The sequence below is a fragment of the Halichoerus grypus genome, chromosome 11, assembly GCF_964656455.1.
Source record: "Halichoerus grypus chromosome 11, mHalGry1.hap1.1, whole genome shotgun sequence".
Classification (NCBI taxonomy): domain Eukaryota; kingdom Metazoa; phylum Chordata; class Mammalia; order Carnivora; family Phocidae; genus Halichoerus; species Halichoerus grypus.
This window is the reverse complement of record NC_135722.1, coordinates 101,030,309-101,049,389: the sequence shown is the minus strand read 5'-3', so window position 1 is coordinate 101,049,389 and position 19,081 is coordinate 101,030,309. Positions and strand designations below refer to the sequence as shown.

At 53.9% G+C, this 19,081-nt stretch overlaps 1 protein-coding gene across 1 annotated transcript in view; it reads left to right on the top strand.

The window, feature by feature from the left end:
* Nucleotides 1–19,081, top strand: part of ZBTB16 (zinc finger and BTB domain containing 16) — a 183,761-nt gene that overhangs the window by 158,700 nt on the left and 5,980 nt on the right. The window contains exons 5-6 of the mRNA XM_036088175.2: nucleotides 12,556–12,726; nucleotides 17,514–17,681. Of these exons, the coding sequence (XP_035944068.1) occupies nucleotides 12,556–12,726; nucleotides 17,514–17,681 (339 nt within the window). The remainder of the gene's footprint in view (nucleotides 1–12,555; nucleotides 12,727–17,513; nucleotides 17,682–19,081) is intronic.

Sequence of the window (19,081 nt, the reverse complement as noted above, 5' to 3'; positions counted from 1 at the left end):
GCAAGCTCTCTGAGTCGGGGAGCCCTGCAGAGTCGGGGTGAGTGAGGAGTCTTTCAGTAACACCCACACACACACTCACGCAGAAAACTGTTGAAGTGAAGTCAAATGTCTCAAAGTCAGATCCCTTTTTAGTATGAATTTGCTGTGTCTCATTCTGAGCACTAATTCCAATTTAATTGCAAGTGGCCTGAAGCCTCTTCAATAGGAGTAACAAATGGTTTGATTTTGTAAACTTCATCAGACTGCATTTTAAATGCGACACAGTAGCCCAACTCGAATGCCAATGAAGCACTGGAGTAGCTCTCTGTTTACTAATTATCCGTTTTTACTCCAAGCCACGCTGGCTGGCTTGTCTGATTAAATCGGATTTGTGGGATAGAGAACAGCTAGCAGAGTTTTCTCTATAGTAAACGAGATTGAAACTATGGGCCGCCTGGCTGCACACTGTAAATTATATTTCCTTTTAAAGGGGACGTGTCTCTTTTATTTCTCTGTCGCCCCTCCTGCATATTAAACTTTACGGTACAGAAACGGACCCGGCTCATCCTCCCCGAGTAGCCGGCTCGCTCCTGTTACTTTTCATGTTGCTATCCCAAGAACTGGGAGGGAAACCCATAGCCAGATCCCGTGCTGTTCCGCCCAGCTCTGTTTCGGTTTCACTCCTTTCTTTTCTCCCCTTTATCCTGGGGGTGAGTTTTCCTTACCCCATTATTCTAAAAGGCACCTGAGATGATTTGGAGTCTTCGAATCCATTCCAAGGAGACCAAACAAGAGTCCTAACATGTACTAGGATCCAACACAAAGGGTTTGGCGTTTCAGAAAGACCCCGACGATGCATGGTGTCTGGCTCCGGGCGGGCAGGGGTGGCAGTGTAGACCAAGAAAGCAGGGAGTCCGTTCCTGAAAAACTCACTTTGCTCTTTTGGTTCGCTCTGGAATGAAACATTTTCCTCTGACCAGAATGAAATGAAGATCACCTGGTTCCTCCCTGGGACGCACCCAAGAAAGCCAGGACGCAGGTCCTGAAGAGCTGGGATATTGGTGGACCGGCACCCAAGGTTGAAAGTCAGGTTCAGAGAGCCCTTGTGTCCTCCCCTCACACCCTGGGGCCTGGGGTCTTGCCTGGAGCTGCTGGGTTCTCTTGTTTATTCCTCTCTGTCTAGGAAGACCACCTCCACCCTTCATCCTTCCTATAAAACTCTCTCTCTCTAGCTCCATAAAACGAACGCAGGGCACCTCTGAATAAGGTGTCATCAGGCTGAGCTTCAACTCAGCTATCGCTAAGACGTTCACTCCCGAGAGCTTGACCTGCCCCGCCCTCACTCTTGCTATCCACCTTTGTGCGGGAGCTTTTTATATTTCAATTTGCTTCTGAATGTCCTGTAAAATTAATGGTGTATGCACTTTCCCCCTTTTTGGCCATTGTGTGCGGTACAGTACGGGAAGGCCTGGTGCCTCTGAGAGCCTGGTTACCGTGGGAATGAATGGCCACCACACTCTCAGGCTCCCGGCCTCCTTTTAATTGTTGACAGTAAAAAGCATTTAAATGCTGCTTAATCTGTAATCATCTTCTGGAGGGGGAAGGAGAGGAACCATTAAAATGTCAGTAAAATGAATACGTCCTTCTCTCTCTTTCTCTCTCTTTTTTTTTTGGTTGGGTGTTGTTTATGTATATGGGGTTGCTTTTTCTTTTCAATATCTGATGTGTGTCAGATACCTCAATGGCTCGGAAACAACCAGCATTTCACTTTATTTTGAGTATCTGTCCCCCCCCCCCCAAGCCCTGCTCCCCTCCCCAGCCCATTCTGGGTCTCTGGGTCTTTGCCTCCCTCTGTCTCTCTCTCCTTGTCTATCCCTGCTCTTCTCTCTGGACCTCCTCCTACCTCCACCTCACTGTCTCTGGAATACATCAGGGGTTTACAAGATGTATTAAATAAGACCCCAGCTGAGTTGTTGTTTTCCCAGAGACCCCTCTTGTAGGCCCTGGTTCCTTCCCCGGGGCCTCAAGGTGACTCAGGGCAGGCCTGGGACTGGAGAGGTTGACTCTCTATAGAAAACGTCTTGTCCACCTGATGAACACAAGTGATGAGAGAGACCTGGTAACTTATTATCCAAATAAGGACATTGGTCTTAATCTTCAGGTGGAACCACCGTGCTCCCATGAAGCTCTAGGCCCACTGTTGAGACTTCAGTGCCCGTTATGTGTAGGCACAGGGCCCTAAGGAAATCAGAAGGTCTGGTTCTCTGACTCACCCTCTGTGAGGGTCACTTGGGGGTCTTTTCTGTTACAACAGTGCTGGGGGCATGGGAGAGCAAGGCCTGCTTCCCTATCCCCATCCCATCAGCACAGAAGCCTGCAGGTACCCTCAGACCCAGTGATTCAAGAATTACCCTTCTGAGTGGATGGCCAGTTCTGGAAGGAACCAAGTAGGTAACTAGGGGTCACTTGAGAGAAAGGACCTGCCAGGTTCTCTCAAGTCTGGCTTTCCCCATCTTCCTAAAACTCCCTGTCTCACAGGGCTGCTTGAGAAGGGTTTAGGGGTGATAGACCTGGATTCGCCCCTAGCAAATTCTCACTCAAGGTTAGGTCTTTTCTTTGCCTCACCTGTGACTATCCCTCTGTGAGCCTGAGACAGGGGTTTCCGGGGAAGCCTCGAGATTCTCTTTAACTAAAAGAAGGCTGTCAAATCAGACTTTGAAGGAGAAATGCCTGAACTACATCTCAGTGGGAGAATGGATCTTTCAGTCTTCAATAGGCCTAGAATAATTGACTGTTAGAATAGGGGGAAAAGCTTTCAAGGATCATTTACTTCTACCTTCATTTTTCCTGTGAGGAAACAGAGATGCAGAGAGGTCTAGTCACCTACCCAAGAGTGCACAGCGAGTTAGTCACTGAGCCAGGACTTGAGGACAGGCCTTCCGGCTGAAGACCCCAGTGCTTTACACTCTTCCATTGGGAGTATTTAGTGAGAAGTCCTAGGAAAGAGTAGGGCGAGAGGATAATTACCCTGGTCTGTCCTTTCCCGTGTCATCCTAACTTCCCACCACACACTTCAGGGGCTCTTTTCCCAGAAGCCTCTAGGAGCAAAGGCATTAGAGACTGAAGCCTACAGAGAGCTGCAGAGAGCTGAGGGTACAGAGCCGAGGACACGCCAGAGGGACTGAGGGAAGAACCCATTGTAGCTCTGTGCTGATTCTTTAGCCACCTCCCTCCAAACATGCCAAGTAGGGAACCCTTTGCCTTTGGGAACCTAGAGGGTGGACAAGTGCGTGCCTCTCTCCTTTGAGCTTTATCCCTATAGAACAAGCAGCATAGAGAAATTGAGGAGGGCAATTCTCTGTGTCTTGGCAGGAGAAGCTGCACACGGGTCCCTAAGGCAGCGCTTTGCCCACCCCCCCCAGCCCCATCTCCCCCCAGCCTGGTCCCATCTCCAAGGCACTGCTCCTCACCGGAATGGCTAGTACCTGCCAGAAGCTTCTGATCCCCAGGGCTGGGCCCAGGGGCTGGGCTGGGCTAGGCGACGACGGCACGCTGCTGCCCCTTTCCTCTCAGGGCTGTTGAAGTTGGTCCAATTTTTCAATCGTGGGCCAATTAGTTTCACAAATGGGGGCCCCCGTGGTGCCAGGGCGCATTTGTTCCGGGCCTGCGCACTGGCCGGGCCCCATTGTCCTGCCTCCCGCCCCCATGTGGGCCCATTGTCCTCACCCCCAGCGGGTGCCGCTTACTGCTGCTTCTCGGGCAGGCGTCCTGCAGGCTCCAGGCTGCACCGCGGCTCCGGGCTGCAGGGCCGCAGCTGGTCGAGGTGCTTAAGGCCGCGGACCCTGTGACCTTTGCCCCAGTCCTGCTGTCATTTTGAAAGTTACAGACCGGAGGGCTGCATACCTCTCTGGATTTACTTCCCACCCCAAGCCCAGAGCCTGCACACGCGCGAGCAAGCGTGCGCGCGTGCACACACACACACACGCTGTCTCTCACTGGTCTCCTCATCTCCCTCCCCACCCCTCCTTCCCTTCTTCCTCCTCCTCCTCGTGCTCTTGTGGTGGAAATTTGGATTCAGGAGTGTCTGAAAGGCGTCAGGAACATGACCGGGAAGTGGCTGCAGGGGCAGGTGGGAAGGACGTACCCGGAGAGGCAACTGGTCACTTCTGGTGCGGAGGACGCTGTGACTTCTCCTCGTGTGGCTTTCAATCCTCGGCCTCCTTACTTCCGCATCAGATGCCGGGACGGGCGGAATGGAGGTGCATGTTCCCATCGGTTTGGCATCTTGCAGTTGAGTTTGCCCTTGACACCCTTTCTGCCAGGGGCCCGTACCCCCCCGGAAAGCGTGGCCCACCAGGAGGGAGATGGAGCAGGGAGGCGGCATGTCACCAGGCGGCAGAGCACAGATCTGGTCCCTTTATAACCTGTTGACTCTCTCGCAAACCAACCTCAACTTTCTTCCTCCGTTTAGTTTCCCTTCCTTCCTTCTCCACCCCCTTTCCTGTCCCCCTCCCTCAGTTTCTCCTCCTCTCCGGCTCGTTTGTTGGAGTGATTGACAAAATTAGTAAATCCATTCATGTTACTTTTATTGTGCAGGTCTCAGTAAATCCCGTGTGTCCGGGGTGCACCTTAATGAGCTAGTGAGCTGACAAATTTGTTTACTGTAGCTGGAGGTGCCGAGTAATGAAATGCACTTGTGTCTGCAGCTCACTGCTAAACAAATACACAGTTTTCTGGAAGCCAGCTTTGCTAGCTGCTGCCTGAGGATGCAGCCACATTCCCCCAGAGACGGAGAGGGTGTGTGCGTGCACACGTGCACGGCGGTGTGTGCCTGGAGACGTGTAATCACTCACCCATCCATGGCTTAGTTTTAAAACAAATTTGAATCAGCTCCTCCAGCTCCTCCCCTTTTTGGTTATTCATTGAGAACTCTCGGCTCCCTGGACTAATGATATGAAACCCTCACATTCCTCCTTTCCCTTGTGGAAATGGAAGGTTATATAGCTTGCTTCCAAGATTCAAGAAAGAAAGGAAACGGGTAGGAGGGCTGGATGAGGAGACTGGAATTGACAAGGCTGAAATCAACAAGAAGACTAGATGGAAGGTTTCTAGCTCCAGGCTTGGTTTGAGAAGAGGTAACTGAACAGATGATTAAAGGTGTCCCAGCAGCAGGCGACTCTGTGTGTGGGAGACAAGCCCCCATGCACAGGCTTGTGGCTAATCTGGTTCAAGCCGGGCCCCCGGAGATGTTTTCTGTCTTCTTTAGCTGTCATGCGAGGGAGGCCAACAGCAGTAAAGGATACAGTGGGCTTGTCTCCCACTCTCAGAATCGGTCTTTCTCAGGCATCAGTGGGCTGACACTTTCTTGGGCTGGGCAGACTGGGCCCTCACTGAGCAAGCAGCTAACTTTCTGAAGAAGGCTGGGAATTCAGGAGCTCAACCCAAATGATCCTGTCACTTGTGCCCAAGAGAACAGCTAGCAAGAGAGCTCTTGGCCCTTTCTCCAGTAGGTCCCTTGAAAAGCAGCCAAACCCTAAATCATGGTACAGGGGGGAGTCAAAAGGAGGCACCCCTGCCGTTGACATGGCTGGGCATTCATTTCATTTCTGTCTGCTCTCTGTCCCTGCCCCCTCCGCACCTGTAGCCTTCTCCATCCTCTCGAGATGCAGACAGGCTTCCTGCCTGCGGTGTGAATCAGCCTTGGGCTGCTTGTCTCGGTCTTTTTCTCTTGCACAGTGGATGATGCAGTTCTTCCGTGTTCTTTAACAATGACGGGGGGCGGGTGTGTGGGCAGAGGAGGGAGCAAGGAGAAAGACGGGGAAGGGGAAAAGGCAGCAGTCTCAATGATGGTTTTGGTGTGTGGCTACCAGGGTAGCCTGTGGCCGGAAATGGCATCTAGGAGGTCAGAGGAAGTAGAAAGACCTTTCTGAAGGATTTGGGGGTCAGGTTGGGGGTGGAGGTGGGAGATGGTTCCAGTTTAAATCAAGGTTTTTGCGGGGCCACCTGGGTGGCTCAGTTGTTAAGTGTCTGCTTTCGGCTCAGGTCATGGTCCCAGGGTCCTGGGATCGAACCCCACATCGGGCTCCCTGATCGGCGGGAAGCCTGCTTCTCCCTCTCCCACTCCCCCTGCTTGTGTTCCCTCTCTCACTGTGTCTCTCTCTGTCAAATAAATAAATAAAATCTTTCAAAAAAAAAATCAAGGTTTTTGCAGTCCCCCTAAAGTTGAGATTTTCTTCCTCTGGGGAGAAAAAACCGTTGGGGGTGGCGGGGAAGGCGGCTGTTGCTTGGCTGGGTGAGGTTAGGTGGGGTTGGACCCGACAAGCCTGTCTGTGGGCCGCATGCACGCACATACACACACAGGCGTGCCCGTGGTCCAGCACACGCACACGTGGCAGTCATAGCCAGCTTGCCAAAAAAAGCCAGAGTATATTTAGATCCCTCTGCTCTTTTGATTAAGAAACTGCTTATGCTGGAGATAATAAGAGCCTTGTTCCAAGAAGGTGTAGCACCTGAACATCTTTTCCAGCTGTGTACCCCTCTGATCCTGTTCCTTCCTTTCTATTAAAGAGCTAATTGGTATGGAAATGGCACAGGTGTAAACATGAGAGTTTTGTGTCTCATAATTTCAGACCCGGTCATCACCTGGGTGAAATAACTATCCTGGATCTATGTCACCCCTCATGCCTCTTGTTCCACCCTGGCCTTGGCTTTCTCCCATTCTTTGGCTATAATTAAACTTGTTTTAAATCGAGAGTCTGCAAGTTGGACATGCCCTGCAGCCAAAACGGGCCGTGCTGCCCTTGGGGCGGGAGGGTGGATGAGCTGTGGGTCACCATCTCCAGAGACAAAAGGGAGGCAAATGGTAGCCGGGATATTTGCATGGGTCCTGCCCATGTTACCTAGAACCAGGCTTTTCATTCAAGAGGTTATTTCTTCTTTTCTTTTTTTAAATTTATTTGACAGAGAGAGACACAGTGAGAGAGGGAACACAAGCAGGGGGAGTGGGAGAGGGAGAAGCAGGCTTCCCACAGAGCAGGGAGCCTGATGCGGGGCTCGATCCCAGGACCCTGGGATCATGACCTGAGCCAAAGGCAGACGCCTAATGACTGAGCCACCCAGGCGCCCCTCAAGAGGTTATTTCATTCCATAACCTCTTATATTACCTTCAGCAATAAACCGTGTCAGGCAGACACCCTTGGAGCACAGCTCAATACTGAGCCTCATTCGTTCCTCGGAAGAGCAGAGGAGGGGCTGTTCTTTGACCTGATAAATTATTTCCTTGGACCCAGGCTAATTTATGTGCCCGGCTTACATTAGGATTTCCGGATTGATTGAAAGCAGTACAGTTGCAGAATTTACATACTCAAAAACATGTGTCCCTTGCCTCCGAATAGCACTGGGAAGTTGGAGTTGGAAAGGGCAGGTGAGTTAGGAATGGGAATGCCGTTTCCTAGAAGAAGAAATGAAGCCCGGGGTCACAGCGCCAGGCAGGTTGCGCCTCGGGGCCAGCACTGAGGGCTTCTGCTGGATTCACTGCTTAATGTGGTAAAAAACTGGTCCTTCTGTGGTTTCAGTCTTCGCTGCTGACCCACAGAGTTCAGGCGCGGAGTAAGAACTAGGGAGTCATGTCTAGCCTACCAGACAGACACGAGAGGCCCCAACAAGATCAGATGCCTGTGGGTCACTTGGTGTTACTGATTTCCAAAGAGAGTCTTGCTGGAAGTGCTCAGTAATGACTTCATTTGGTCTGAGCTTTTCTCTAGCTCTAGCTGTCTGGCTCTCTCTACTAGGACTGCCTCTACCTCCGGTCCCTTGCCTGCCCCTTGTGATTGTCCCACAGCTCCTTCCTTAGCGTCTTATGCACCATACAGTTAGTTACTGAGTGCCTATGCTATGCCAGGCCATGTGGTTAGGGTGGGGGAATATAAAGATTAAGGGAACAGTTCCTGCTTTGGAGGGCTTACAGTCTAGTAGGCAGAGCTGAATGTCAAAAATAAATGCATCAGAGGGTTTTATATGCTGTAGTCGTGAGGGCTTAGAGGAAGAAGATGTTCTTGGCATTGAGTCCTAAATGGTGTAACTCATCCAAGATGCCTCCTCTAGAGTCAACTTCCTGGAAGCAGCGGCCCAGAGTCAATAAAGCAACTTCAGCTCGTCTCCTGCGCGGGGCAGCCGTGATCCCCATCCGGGCCATCCGTTGCTGCAGGGGGATGCCCGGCTAAGAGGGGAGAGGGGCACTGAGGCTGGGATCCAGCCCTCTTGGCTCGCCAGAGCCGTGTGCCTGGGTGACTATCTGTGTCTGCCCACAGTCAGGGGCATGATTTTCTAATTCAGACAAAGGCGGCGTCTGGGCTGGCAGGGGCTCTGCTGTCACTTTGTAGTTACAAAGCCTTTGCGCGTGGGTATCTCATTTGATGCTCTCAGCAACAACAGTGTGGCAAAGGATGAGCAAACCCTGGTCCAGAGAAGTTCAGTGACTTGCTCAGAATCACAAGGCAAGTAAGCGGCAGAACCAAGACCCCTGTGCTTCTTTTGTTTCCCTTGGGCCACGCTGACCAGATGATTTCTGATGGTTTTCTGCAACCGGGGGGGCTCCTCCTGCCTCCCCAGTGGTATCAGGCATGAGGTCTCTCTGTGGCAGAGGAAGGAGCACCAAGCATCTCTGGGGTTCAGGCGGTGTGAGGAGCAGAAGGGTGTAACCCTGCCCAGCCTCTTGCCCGGCCACACATTTCCTGGTAGCTAATGAATTGCTAATACAATTTTCTAGATAATTTTATTTCCATAGTCCCACATTTTAATGTGTTTCCAAAAGCTAGCATTTATTTGCTTAATCTCCCAGTGTAATAGAATCTGCCCTGACTCATCATACATGCGAACAATCAGCTAGGCAGAAACTACAGCAAATTGTTTAATAACTCAAATCTAGTCTCTAGATTTTTAGCTTGCATGCACCAGTAGCTTTTCTCGTGTCTCTCCCATTTCCACCCCCCCCACCTCTTCCTTTTTAAATATTTTTCCATCTTCTCAGCTGTTGGTCTCCAAACAGAAGAGAGGGGAGAATGGATACGGGGCCTCAGAGGTCCCTTCTCATCTCTGTACCTCGGCCAGTGTCCTCAGTGGCCAAGGAGGGCCCCTGAGCCTTGTGAGATGTCCCAGGAAGGGGGGGAGAGGGACCCTTGCACGGACATGGTAGAATTTCCTTCCCAAGTGAGGGTGATGTCACCTGAAACCGGCCACCAGGGTGCAGAGCTGGCCATCCGGGGGCACCATGCTTCCCAATTGAGCCCCCGGGCCAGGTCCTGTCGCACCATCTTCCCTGGACCTCATTTTTCCACTCTCCTCCCCCGGGGGCATTGCCCTTATATACAGGCTGGTTCCTGCTGGCACCCCCCCTCCCCAGCCATTCCAGGCACCACACTGGCCCCACTGACCTTCCCCGCTTATCTCCACCCTCTGGGGCTGTCGTGTGTCCCTGCCTGCTCTGAAGGTTGCTTGCGGTGTTTCCTTAGCCTGGCCCCTGTAGCCCTCCTCCTGGTCCTTGGCTTCTCAGTAGTCATTTCTCAATGCCACAGTCCTCATGGAGTCACCCTGTCTTATCCCCTGGCGGGTCACCCTGTCTGTATCCCCTGCTCATCTGGGACCCCAGTTCTCTGGTTGGTCTCAGCATCCCCTTTGTCACCTCACAGTGCCTACACTTGGTCACTGCACATTGAGTGTGCTGGATGGACACGAAGTGGGTTCAGGCCATCCTGAGAGGTATGGGTGGCCTGGGGGGGAGGTGGCTTTGAGGAGCCTTGGAAAGACCTGGGGGGCTGAGTGCTGTGGGGTCCTCAGACCGTCCTGCCGGGGGGTACCAGCCCTCAGAACTCCTCTGGGCCTGGTGTTGTAGGCTTGGAGTGTCCCTACTGGGGATGTCATGCTCCCTCTGACCCAGGTGCCATCCACCCTGGGGACGTCAGGGGATGTCTAAGGAGAAATCCGTGCTGCCAAAGGGCACAGCTTGCCCGCGAGGCCTGCTCCAGCTTACCAATTCAAGGCAGCTGTTTGACATCTGGCTTACTTGGGGCTCATGCTGGGGTCCCTCGGGATGAAACGGCCAGGGCAGTCGTGTCACGGATCTCGCTGCAGATGGACTGCACACCTGGGCGTGTTGAGCTGGCCGGGGTGGGCACTGAGCGCTCGCTGTCAGCCCTTGGGCTGCGTCCGCCTGGCAGGCCACTCCCCTCAGCCAGGTGCAGCCAGGCACCCCATTACCTCCCCGAGTTCTTGCCCCGGGACGTGGGAAGGCTTCAGAGAGCTGTACCTGGTGACTCTGCTTCCAGCCCGCTCCCCCTGGCCTGGGTTTTCTAACCGTCGCTGGAGTGGGCCCTGGACACACCCAAGCGGGGTGAGAGCCGGCGCGCTGGCCCTATCGTGCCTCTTCCAGAAGCCCAGACAGACAGGAGGCATGCCCCGAAGCAGACCTGGGCCCAACCCTGTGGTGCCTGAAATCAGACCTCGACATTTGTTCAAATCTCAGTTCTACCTCTTCTGACTGTGTGACCTTAGGCAAGTTGGTTAATCGCTCTGTTTTCCCATTTGTGGGAAGGGGGATGAGAATGCCTGCCTTGTGGGGTTGGATGCGCCTGTTAATTGAGATGGCAGCATAGATAAAGCACGTGTATTAGTTCCTTTCCCTTGTGTTTGTTGACGCCAGGAGCAAAACAGGGCTCTTGCTTTGTGTTCAGCCTTCCCTGGACCTGGATGCAGGCGGCAAATGCACGGGTGGCCGTGGGGGTGGAGGAACGGGGGGATAGAAGGGTCTGGCCTTCCCGCTAGTTCATCCTAAACCCAGCCACGAATGGGACTGGGGCAGCGAGAACAGACCACCCCTTTGCTCTCTCCATGGATGGACCAGGGTGGCAGCAAGGTCTTCATGCTGTCCCTCTCCACCCCACTTTCTACGCAGAGCTCCTTGATCCAGCACTGAGCAACCAGGGCTCTGCCCTTGCTCCCCTCTGGGCTGTGTTGACAGATGCTAGGCCTGTCCACCCTTCCCACTTGTGTCCTTTACACAGGGCCAGGCGGTGCAGGGCTGAACACCGGTGATACTGGTCAGATGCCAGCAAGAGGGGAGCAGATGAGCTTCCCAGGGGAGCTGACATGCTTAGGGAAGTAGGATCCAAAAGGGTGGGCAATGAGCCACCAGTGAGGACCCAGATGGTGGGTCTCCGTGCTTCCTCGTGTGCTGCTGTGCCCAGAGAGGTTAATGGCTCCAGAGCAGGATCTTTCTTTGTAGGATACCATGGGGTACCTATCTAAGCTTCTGACCACTGCAGAGAATGGCCAGACAGAATGAAATGACAATCTCATGCCACTCACTAGCTTCAAATCCTTTGACAGTTGCCCACTGGTCTTGAGATGCAGCCTAAATGTCTTCACATGGTTTTCAAGACCCGCATGTGACCTGGCCCTGCCTACTTCTTTGACCTTCCCTCCACTGTCTCCCCACCTCCCTAGCGATGCTGTTCTTCTGTCTGATCCTCTGAGAACTGCGTTTCTTTCCAGGCTAGAGTGTTCATGGATGCTCTCCCCCACTGGTCCCTTGTGCTGGGTGACATCTATGACGACAGCAGAGACTTTGTAGAGTTTTCCATGGTTAGATTCCCCAGTGCCCAAAAGGGAGTCCTCCTTAGAGAAGGTACTAGAATAATATTTGTTGAATTAAGAGACTCTTAAGATGGGTGCTTTGGTGAAGGGAGAACTGGTTAAAAGAAGAGGGTCTGTAGCTAGCCTCCGGAGAGGATTCAGACCCAGGCAGCCTGGGTTGGGACTGCATCTCTGCAGCTTCTGAGCTCCATGGAACTTGGGACAAGTTGCACAATCGCGGTGTCTTCATTTGCCTCATCTGAGAGGGGAGGTGGTGGAGCCTGCCTTCTGGAGACGGGACTTTCAGTTAGCTCCATTCGACCATGGGCTGGCACGTGCTATCTTCGTGATTGTGATCCCCCACAGAGGCCACCCCGACTTCCCACCTCCTGCCCCAGACTCCCAAAAGTCCCCCTGACACATGCCATCTTTTTTTTTTTTTAAAGATTTTATTTATTTCTTTGACAGAGAGAGACACAGCGAGAGAGGGAACACAAGCAGGGGGAGTGGGAGAGGGAGAAGCAGGCTTCCCGCTGAGCAGAGAGCCTGATGCGGGGCTCGATCCCAGGACCCTGGGATCACGACCTGAGCCGAAGGCAGACGCTTAACAACTGTGAGCCACCCAGGCGCCCCGACACATGCCATCTTAATACCCTGCCTTGGACACAGCCCCCCACGCGGCTACTGACTCACGTTTGTCGTTGTGACGGATTGGTTGTCTCTTTCTCCTACTAGACTTTAGGTGCCATAAGGGTGAGCAGTAAGTCGATTTTGTCCACAATTGGAGCCACACGCTAGGTGCCCCCTCACCACTGCATGGCCTGGGCCACCTCTGGGTTCGCCCCCGAGCCTGGGGGAGTAGAGGCCTAGCCCTGGCTCTGGCTCTGGCCGGGATGAGTCAGGAGAGGCTGTGTGCTGCCCGCTCCTGAGCTCTGCTGTTCCCCGCAGGCACGGACATGGCCGTCTTCTGTCTGCTGTGCGGGAAGCGATTCCAGGCGCAGAGCGCGCTCCAGCAGCACATGGAGGTCCACGCGGGCGTACGCAGCTACATCTGCAGCGAGTGCAACCGCACCTTCCCCAGCCACACCGCCCTCAAACGCCACCTGCGCTCACACACCGGTAAGCCCGTCCGGGGGTGGCTGGCTCAGGGTCCCTGGGAATCCGTGTCTGCATCTGCCTCCAAAAACACAAAGGGGAGGCGTCCGGCTGAGTCGGCCCTCAGCCCTTCTTTGCTCGAGGTGGGCATGGGGGGGCTTCCATTGTGCAGGTAAATGTTGTTAGTTCTTCTCCCCCTCCTATCTTGGGGACCTGTGGGTCTCAGTCTCTCTGCGCTCAGTGGAGAAGGTCTTCATTAGAAATGCAGGCTCTTGGGTTCCACCCTCAGAAACTTTGACTTCGTGGATATGGAGAGGGAGCCAAGACTCGATGTGATGAGTAAGTATTCCCAAAAGATTCTGATGGAGGTGGACCCAAAACGCATTTGGAGAAAAACCTACCCACTTGGTCACCTCTCCCTGGCCTCCACCCCATGGACACATGCTCCTGACATCAGCCCTGGGCTCCTAAGGGCGTGTTGCAGAAGTGGTCCTGCTTGCTCTAAAATAACAGAAGCAAATTTTCTGTACTTGGCCATTAACCTTGATTAGGGGAGAAGATGAGGGCATATAAACAATGAGCCAGATGATGGAGGAGGAAAGTAGTCGTGAGTCAAGGGGGATGGGCCGTGTGCCCAGGTACTGGTTTGTCCCGGCTGCCACCCTCTAGAAGGTTGACCCTGAGGGCCAGGAGGCAGATGGCTTTCTTGTAGCAACCTCCGATCCCCTAGCAAAGTAATGGGTGACTTAAATTCATCCCTTTCTCTAGGACAAAATTGGATCTTCGCTGATAGCACAGGGATAAAGGAGTGTCCCTTTCTGAGTCTGTGTGTGTCTCTGCTCATGTGTGCTCTGTCCTGAGTTTGGAGTGAGAATGGGGGACAGGGTGGGGTCAGGGAGATAGAGAGGCAGACTCCATATCGGGGTCTATAACAGGGTGTAGGCTCATGTCTCTTGGAGAGGGTATTAAAAGCTGTGTGCCTCAAGACAGGAATGGTAGGACCTTCTCTGTCCTCATTCTTGGGTCTTGTCACAACTCTGGGATTAAGTATGCAGGCCAGGCCTTTCTTGGGTGGCAGTCTCTGCTGATGGAGGGAGGGGCTTTACTTATCATGGACTGAGCAGGTCTGTCCTGCCAAGAGCGTGCATCCTCATCCAGGAGCCTGCCTGGCCTTGCGCTTTCTGATGTCATTCACTTGAGGGGAATGTATTGCCTTAAGCATCACCTGACTTGCTTGGAGTCATTGAGGTTTGCTGGCATAAGACAAGGGGAGGTCCCAGAGGGTAGGACCCGACAAGAAGGGCTAAGGAGGAGGGGATGTCTTCTCTGTAGTGACTGTGTACACATCCCCTGCAGGTCTATGCACTCTCCTGTCCACACTTCCCCCCCCGATGGGTCCCCAAGTTCAGCCTTAACATGGTGGCCGGTCTCCTTTCAGCCACTTCGGAGCATGCTGCTAGGTCAAATCAGTTGGCTGCATGGGACTTAAATGATCCCAACCTGCTGAGTCCACCCAGGATATGCCCTGCTCTGCCCGTGCTCCCTTCTAAGAGTGCAGATGCCAGAATATGACCGGCTGCTGTGGCAGTCATGGCATGGATCTGTGGGGAGAGGCCCTCTCCGGACAAAGTTTGGGAGAAGTACTTGTTTAATCTCGGGAACGTGGAGCACACTGCTGCCCACGCACGCGCGCACACCCACCGATTTTCACACTAGTGAGGCCCCGTGCACACAAGCCCTCTACAGGCCGAGCACACCCCCCACACAATGCCTCATTAATATTCCGTTGTTCTTGGCCCGGTTGCTGCTGGGGCCGGGTGTTTAGCATCGGCAGCTGTGTTTGGTAGGTTAGTCCAGCCGCGCTCTTGGCATTGATGGATCCCTGATTCACACGGCTCATCATATAATAAACTCTCAGCTGTGCTGAAGGGAGGGGCTGACAGGGAGGGGCCCGAGGAGCTGCCGGGGTGGGGCCTGGCTGGTGCCACGGAAACCGCGGAAACCGCTAGGTGAGGCCAGGCCGCTGGGGTCACAGATGCACTGGGCAGGCCAGAGGGGCTCTAATTAGTCTCGTTTGCCCTGCACTTAATGTCAAGCTCATTAAAGAGGCTACAGAGTTAATCAACGTACAGAAATTGGATTTTGAGTTCTGCAGTTTTGTGTACATTTTGGTAGCACGGACACCAGTAACTCTCAGGGTGAGGATTTTAGGCCAGGTGATCACCATGCTTCAAAGTGTGTGTGCGTGCGTGTGTGTATGTGCACATGCACGCACACGCGCGTATGTCTTTTTTTTCTTGTAAGTTCTTTTTACTCCTTTTCCTGGGCTGACTCTGGAGATTTCCTATTTAAACTCGTTTAACATGTGATCCACTTCATAATTAAATTCATAAAACTCCGATCAAACAAACCTCTCTGCTTTAACCCTTTGTTTTTTAAACCCTTAGGCGCCCCCCCCCCCAGAGGGGGCGGCACAGACGGCGGCTCCCCGCCACCGCGCTCACCCCCCGGCCGGGTGGCTGCCGAGATGTACATTTTAATTACCGGCTCTCGTTGGAAGTCTCACGTGGCCCTTGCTTTATTTATTTATTTATATCTTAATGAGGATACTGAATCCTTGATTAAAGTCGTTATCGTTGCCAATTCGGCGGGGAGGGGTGTCGGATGTCAGACGGGGGGTCGTGTGTGCAGACGTCTGCGCAGAGAGGGAGTGGCGCGCGGGCACAGACTGACCCTCACTCGGACAGACACACAACTAAGGAGGACCAGGGTCTGCACGGACCTCTGCTCCCCTGGGGCTGGGTGGGGCTGGTGGCTGGGGACCAGGCGGTCCGCACAGCCCTGGCAGAGAGGGGGCGGGCAGGGGCTGAGAACCCCGGGATTCGGTCTGTCTCCAGACCTGAGCCAGGGCTGTGCCTTCTAGATGGGTAAGAACTGGGGGGCCGGCTCTGCTCTTCCAACTTCTCCCGTCTGACCGTCTGACTCCTCGCGGAAGTGCTCGCACCCACCCTTCTCTGCCTCTGGAGCTTCTTGCAGAGAGAGAGCCCGTAGCGAGCGAGCAGACCCCAGCATCTACTCCCCACAGAGCCTTAAAAACCCTTCAGAGCCATCAGAAGAGATGAGAATTTATGTGGGGACAGGGGCCTGCGTTTGAGAGGGGGGGAGGTTTGGTTAGCGGCCTGAGGAGGAGAGAGACAAGAGAGTAAAATATCATTTTAAGGAGGAAGTGAAGGCCCAGGCATGCGAGTCTATAACGAGAAGGACAATTTATGCCCAAGCACGAGTGCAGTTTGACATGGGGATAATGAAAAAACGTAGGTCATTGTGGATGACTTAAACCTTCAGCAGCTGAAGAAAATGTATGAAATGCAGAGGACATTACACGGTTGGCAGCCCCGCACATCTGCAGAGGGACAAGTGAAATACAGTGGGCCATTCTTTACCATAAACTGTGGTTGTTGGAGATGCAGCCCAGAGAAATTGTAATTACAGTGACAAGACGAATCAGCGATATTTAAATATTCATGAACAAAGTCTGGGGTGATCCATCTATCTTTATTGTCTCTGCCTTCACTCCTGTAATAAATAAGTCGCTGAAGGCCTCACCTTTCAGCCCCCAAAGCCTCCACTTTGGGTACAAAGCAGAAGATGGTGAATCTGCACACCCCAACCTCTCACCCTCCAGGGGCCTGGAAGGGAGGCTGACGGGCACGGCCTCTAGGCCGAGGGGCGGCTGCTCTCTCCGAGCTTCATCTACCTGCCCTTTCCGAGCGTCTGCTCCAGGTCGGCCCTGTGCTGCGTCCCTGGGCAACAAGGATTAACAAGACTCCCTTCTTGCCCTTGAGATGCTTCCATCCTAGAGGCAGGGTGTGCGTGGCAGGAGAAACATGACAGCATGTCACTTAGCCATCTGATAAGTTATCACGTGTCCAGACTCTGAAACCAGATCTGAATCCCAACTCCGCTGCTTACAAGCTCTTTGACCTTAGAGACCATCTAAGCATCTCATTCTTCCTCTCTGTATGATGAGAATTCTGCATTTCTCATCAGGTTATTGCAGTGATTACATGGTAAGATGTGTGTAAGGTTCCTAGCACGGTAGCGAGCCCTCAACAGATTGGGCTGTTTTGATTACAAAGTACCATAAAAATTATCCTGCTACTACAATAACACTGTGCTAGGCATTTCTTCTTTTTTGGGACAGAAGAAAGTGACTGAGTGTGCCTGGGTGGGAGGCGCTAAAAGGACACTTCCAAACCATGCGGATGTGTGAGCTGGGCCTTGAAGGATGACTAGGAGTTTGCTGGGGGGGGGCGGGGGGAGAGAGGAAATCAAGCAGAGGGGATAGTTGCTGAAGCTGTGGAGCGGGGAGAGAGCAGAAGGCATTTGGGGGATGGTGTGTTCTAGTTCCCCAAATTGAAGGGGTATTTTTGAGGGTAGGGGAGTCAGGCTGGAATGGCTTTTGCCCCTGACCTATGGGAAAGGGAGAGAAGGTAGCAGGGGAAGCTGGGGGGCGAGTGTCACAGTGCACGGGTCTGCGCTCCCCTTGTGGGAGCCTGCTTGCTGGGGCCTGCTCTTCATCCCTGAACCAGTCGGGCTTTCTCCTCCTGAGACTGGCTCTGGACCCACGGACGAGCCCTGGGCCGCAGTGAAGTACGCTCCTGTGTTCACACGGGGGTCCTGACGTTGTCTTGGAGAACGGTGGTGAAGACAGGCAGTCTCATCTTCCCGGTGCACTGAGCGTGCCCTGCTGTCTCCTAGAGAGGGGACGGGGGGAGGCAAGGCCCTGATCCAGCCCCTTGTCCCCACAGGCGACCACCCGTACGAGTGTGAGTTCTGTGGCAGCTGCTTCCGGGATGAGAGCACACTCAAGAGCCACAAACGCATCCACACGGGCGAGAAACCCTACGAGTGCAATGGTTGTGGCAAGAAGTTCAGCCTCAAGCACCAGCTGGAGACGCACTACCGGGTGCACACGGGTACGGAGGGCCAGTGCGGGCCCCGGAGCTGGCGCAGGGACCTGGGTGTCGGGGGCGGGGGGCAGGCGGTTCGCCAGAGCAGCCCAGGGGAGCACGGTCTGGGGCTGAGCGAGGGGGACGCCTTCTGGGAAAGGGGAGCCTGGCGGCCTGGGTGCTGCGTCCCGGGGCGAGGCCGAGGCAGACATTGCTGGTCGATCACAGCACACTGCCCGGGGAGCCAGACTGGCCTTCCAGGCAGCCATACCAGTAGCTCGCGGATGACATCGATCGGGGAGTGCTGAATTGGGGTCAAGTTGGCCTGATGGCTGAAAGCAAAGACTGGTATGGTTTCCTGTTACTGGGGGTTCGGGGGCACTGAGCTCGGTGAGGGTGAGGGCTGGGACGCTGGGGGTCAGACTGAGCTCCTTTCGGAGAGAGGAGGAGCCGAGGTACTCACGTGTAGAGTGCTTACCATTTCAGAGGGACTCCGCGTTGCTTTTTATGTAAAAGGAATGTGGGCTCTGGGGACAGAACAAGTGAAGTGGCCCCAGGGTCCAGCACTGCCCGACCTGGGGGCGGTGCAATGCTGCCGTGGGCAAATGCTACAAAATCCCACCTTTTCGGAGAGCCAGTTGTTAAACAGATTCATCAGCAGCACGCTGGGCGATGGGGGTGGGGGGAGGTAGACATTCAGAAGGACTTCCCATGAGGGTAAGAGGTGGTGGAAGGTAGTGGAATCTAGCAAACTAGGAAGCCTCCTCCGATCAGGGGAAACAGCTGTCCTGACCAGAGGACAGGGGAGAAGTGACCTCAGGCGGGTCCTGCTGGCCGAGGGGAGAGAATGTGTCCATGCGCAGGGTGGGGGCGGGGGAGAGCAGAGGGCGCAATAAGGAGAGGATGCTGTGCTGTCATAGCTCTGCTTTCTCGCCTCCGCTTGGGTCACAAGGAGAGCCTCGGGTGCTTGGTGCTGACTGCTAGAGTCACTTCGAGCATTTCCCAGAGCCCTGGGGCTTCCTTAGCCCCCTGCCGGGGATGTGACCTGGCGAGCAGATCATTAAATGCATTGGTGGTGACTATTGTAAATAGCGGGTCGATAGTTAGATCACTTTGGCTGTTCATTACTTCATTATTTGCTGGGGCCTCTGCACAGAGGAGTATCGATAGCGAGATGGCTGGCCAGTTAATTACTGTATCGAAACAAGGTTCCCTCACACCCTCTGCTCAGCTCCAGGGGACTCTAACCGGGAGGAGGTTGGGGAGCAGCTAGGGTGTGGCTGGGCACTCCCAGGCTGTCTGTCCCTCGCCCCATTCTAGCCCCACTGGGAAAGCAGGGTCCAGGGGCAGCTTCTCTGGAGCCTTGGAGGAGTAGGCATCCCAGGTGGAGCATGTGTAAAGGACAGGGTTCCCTCACTTTCACCCCC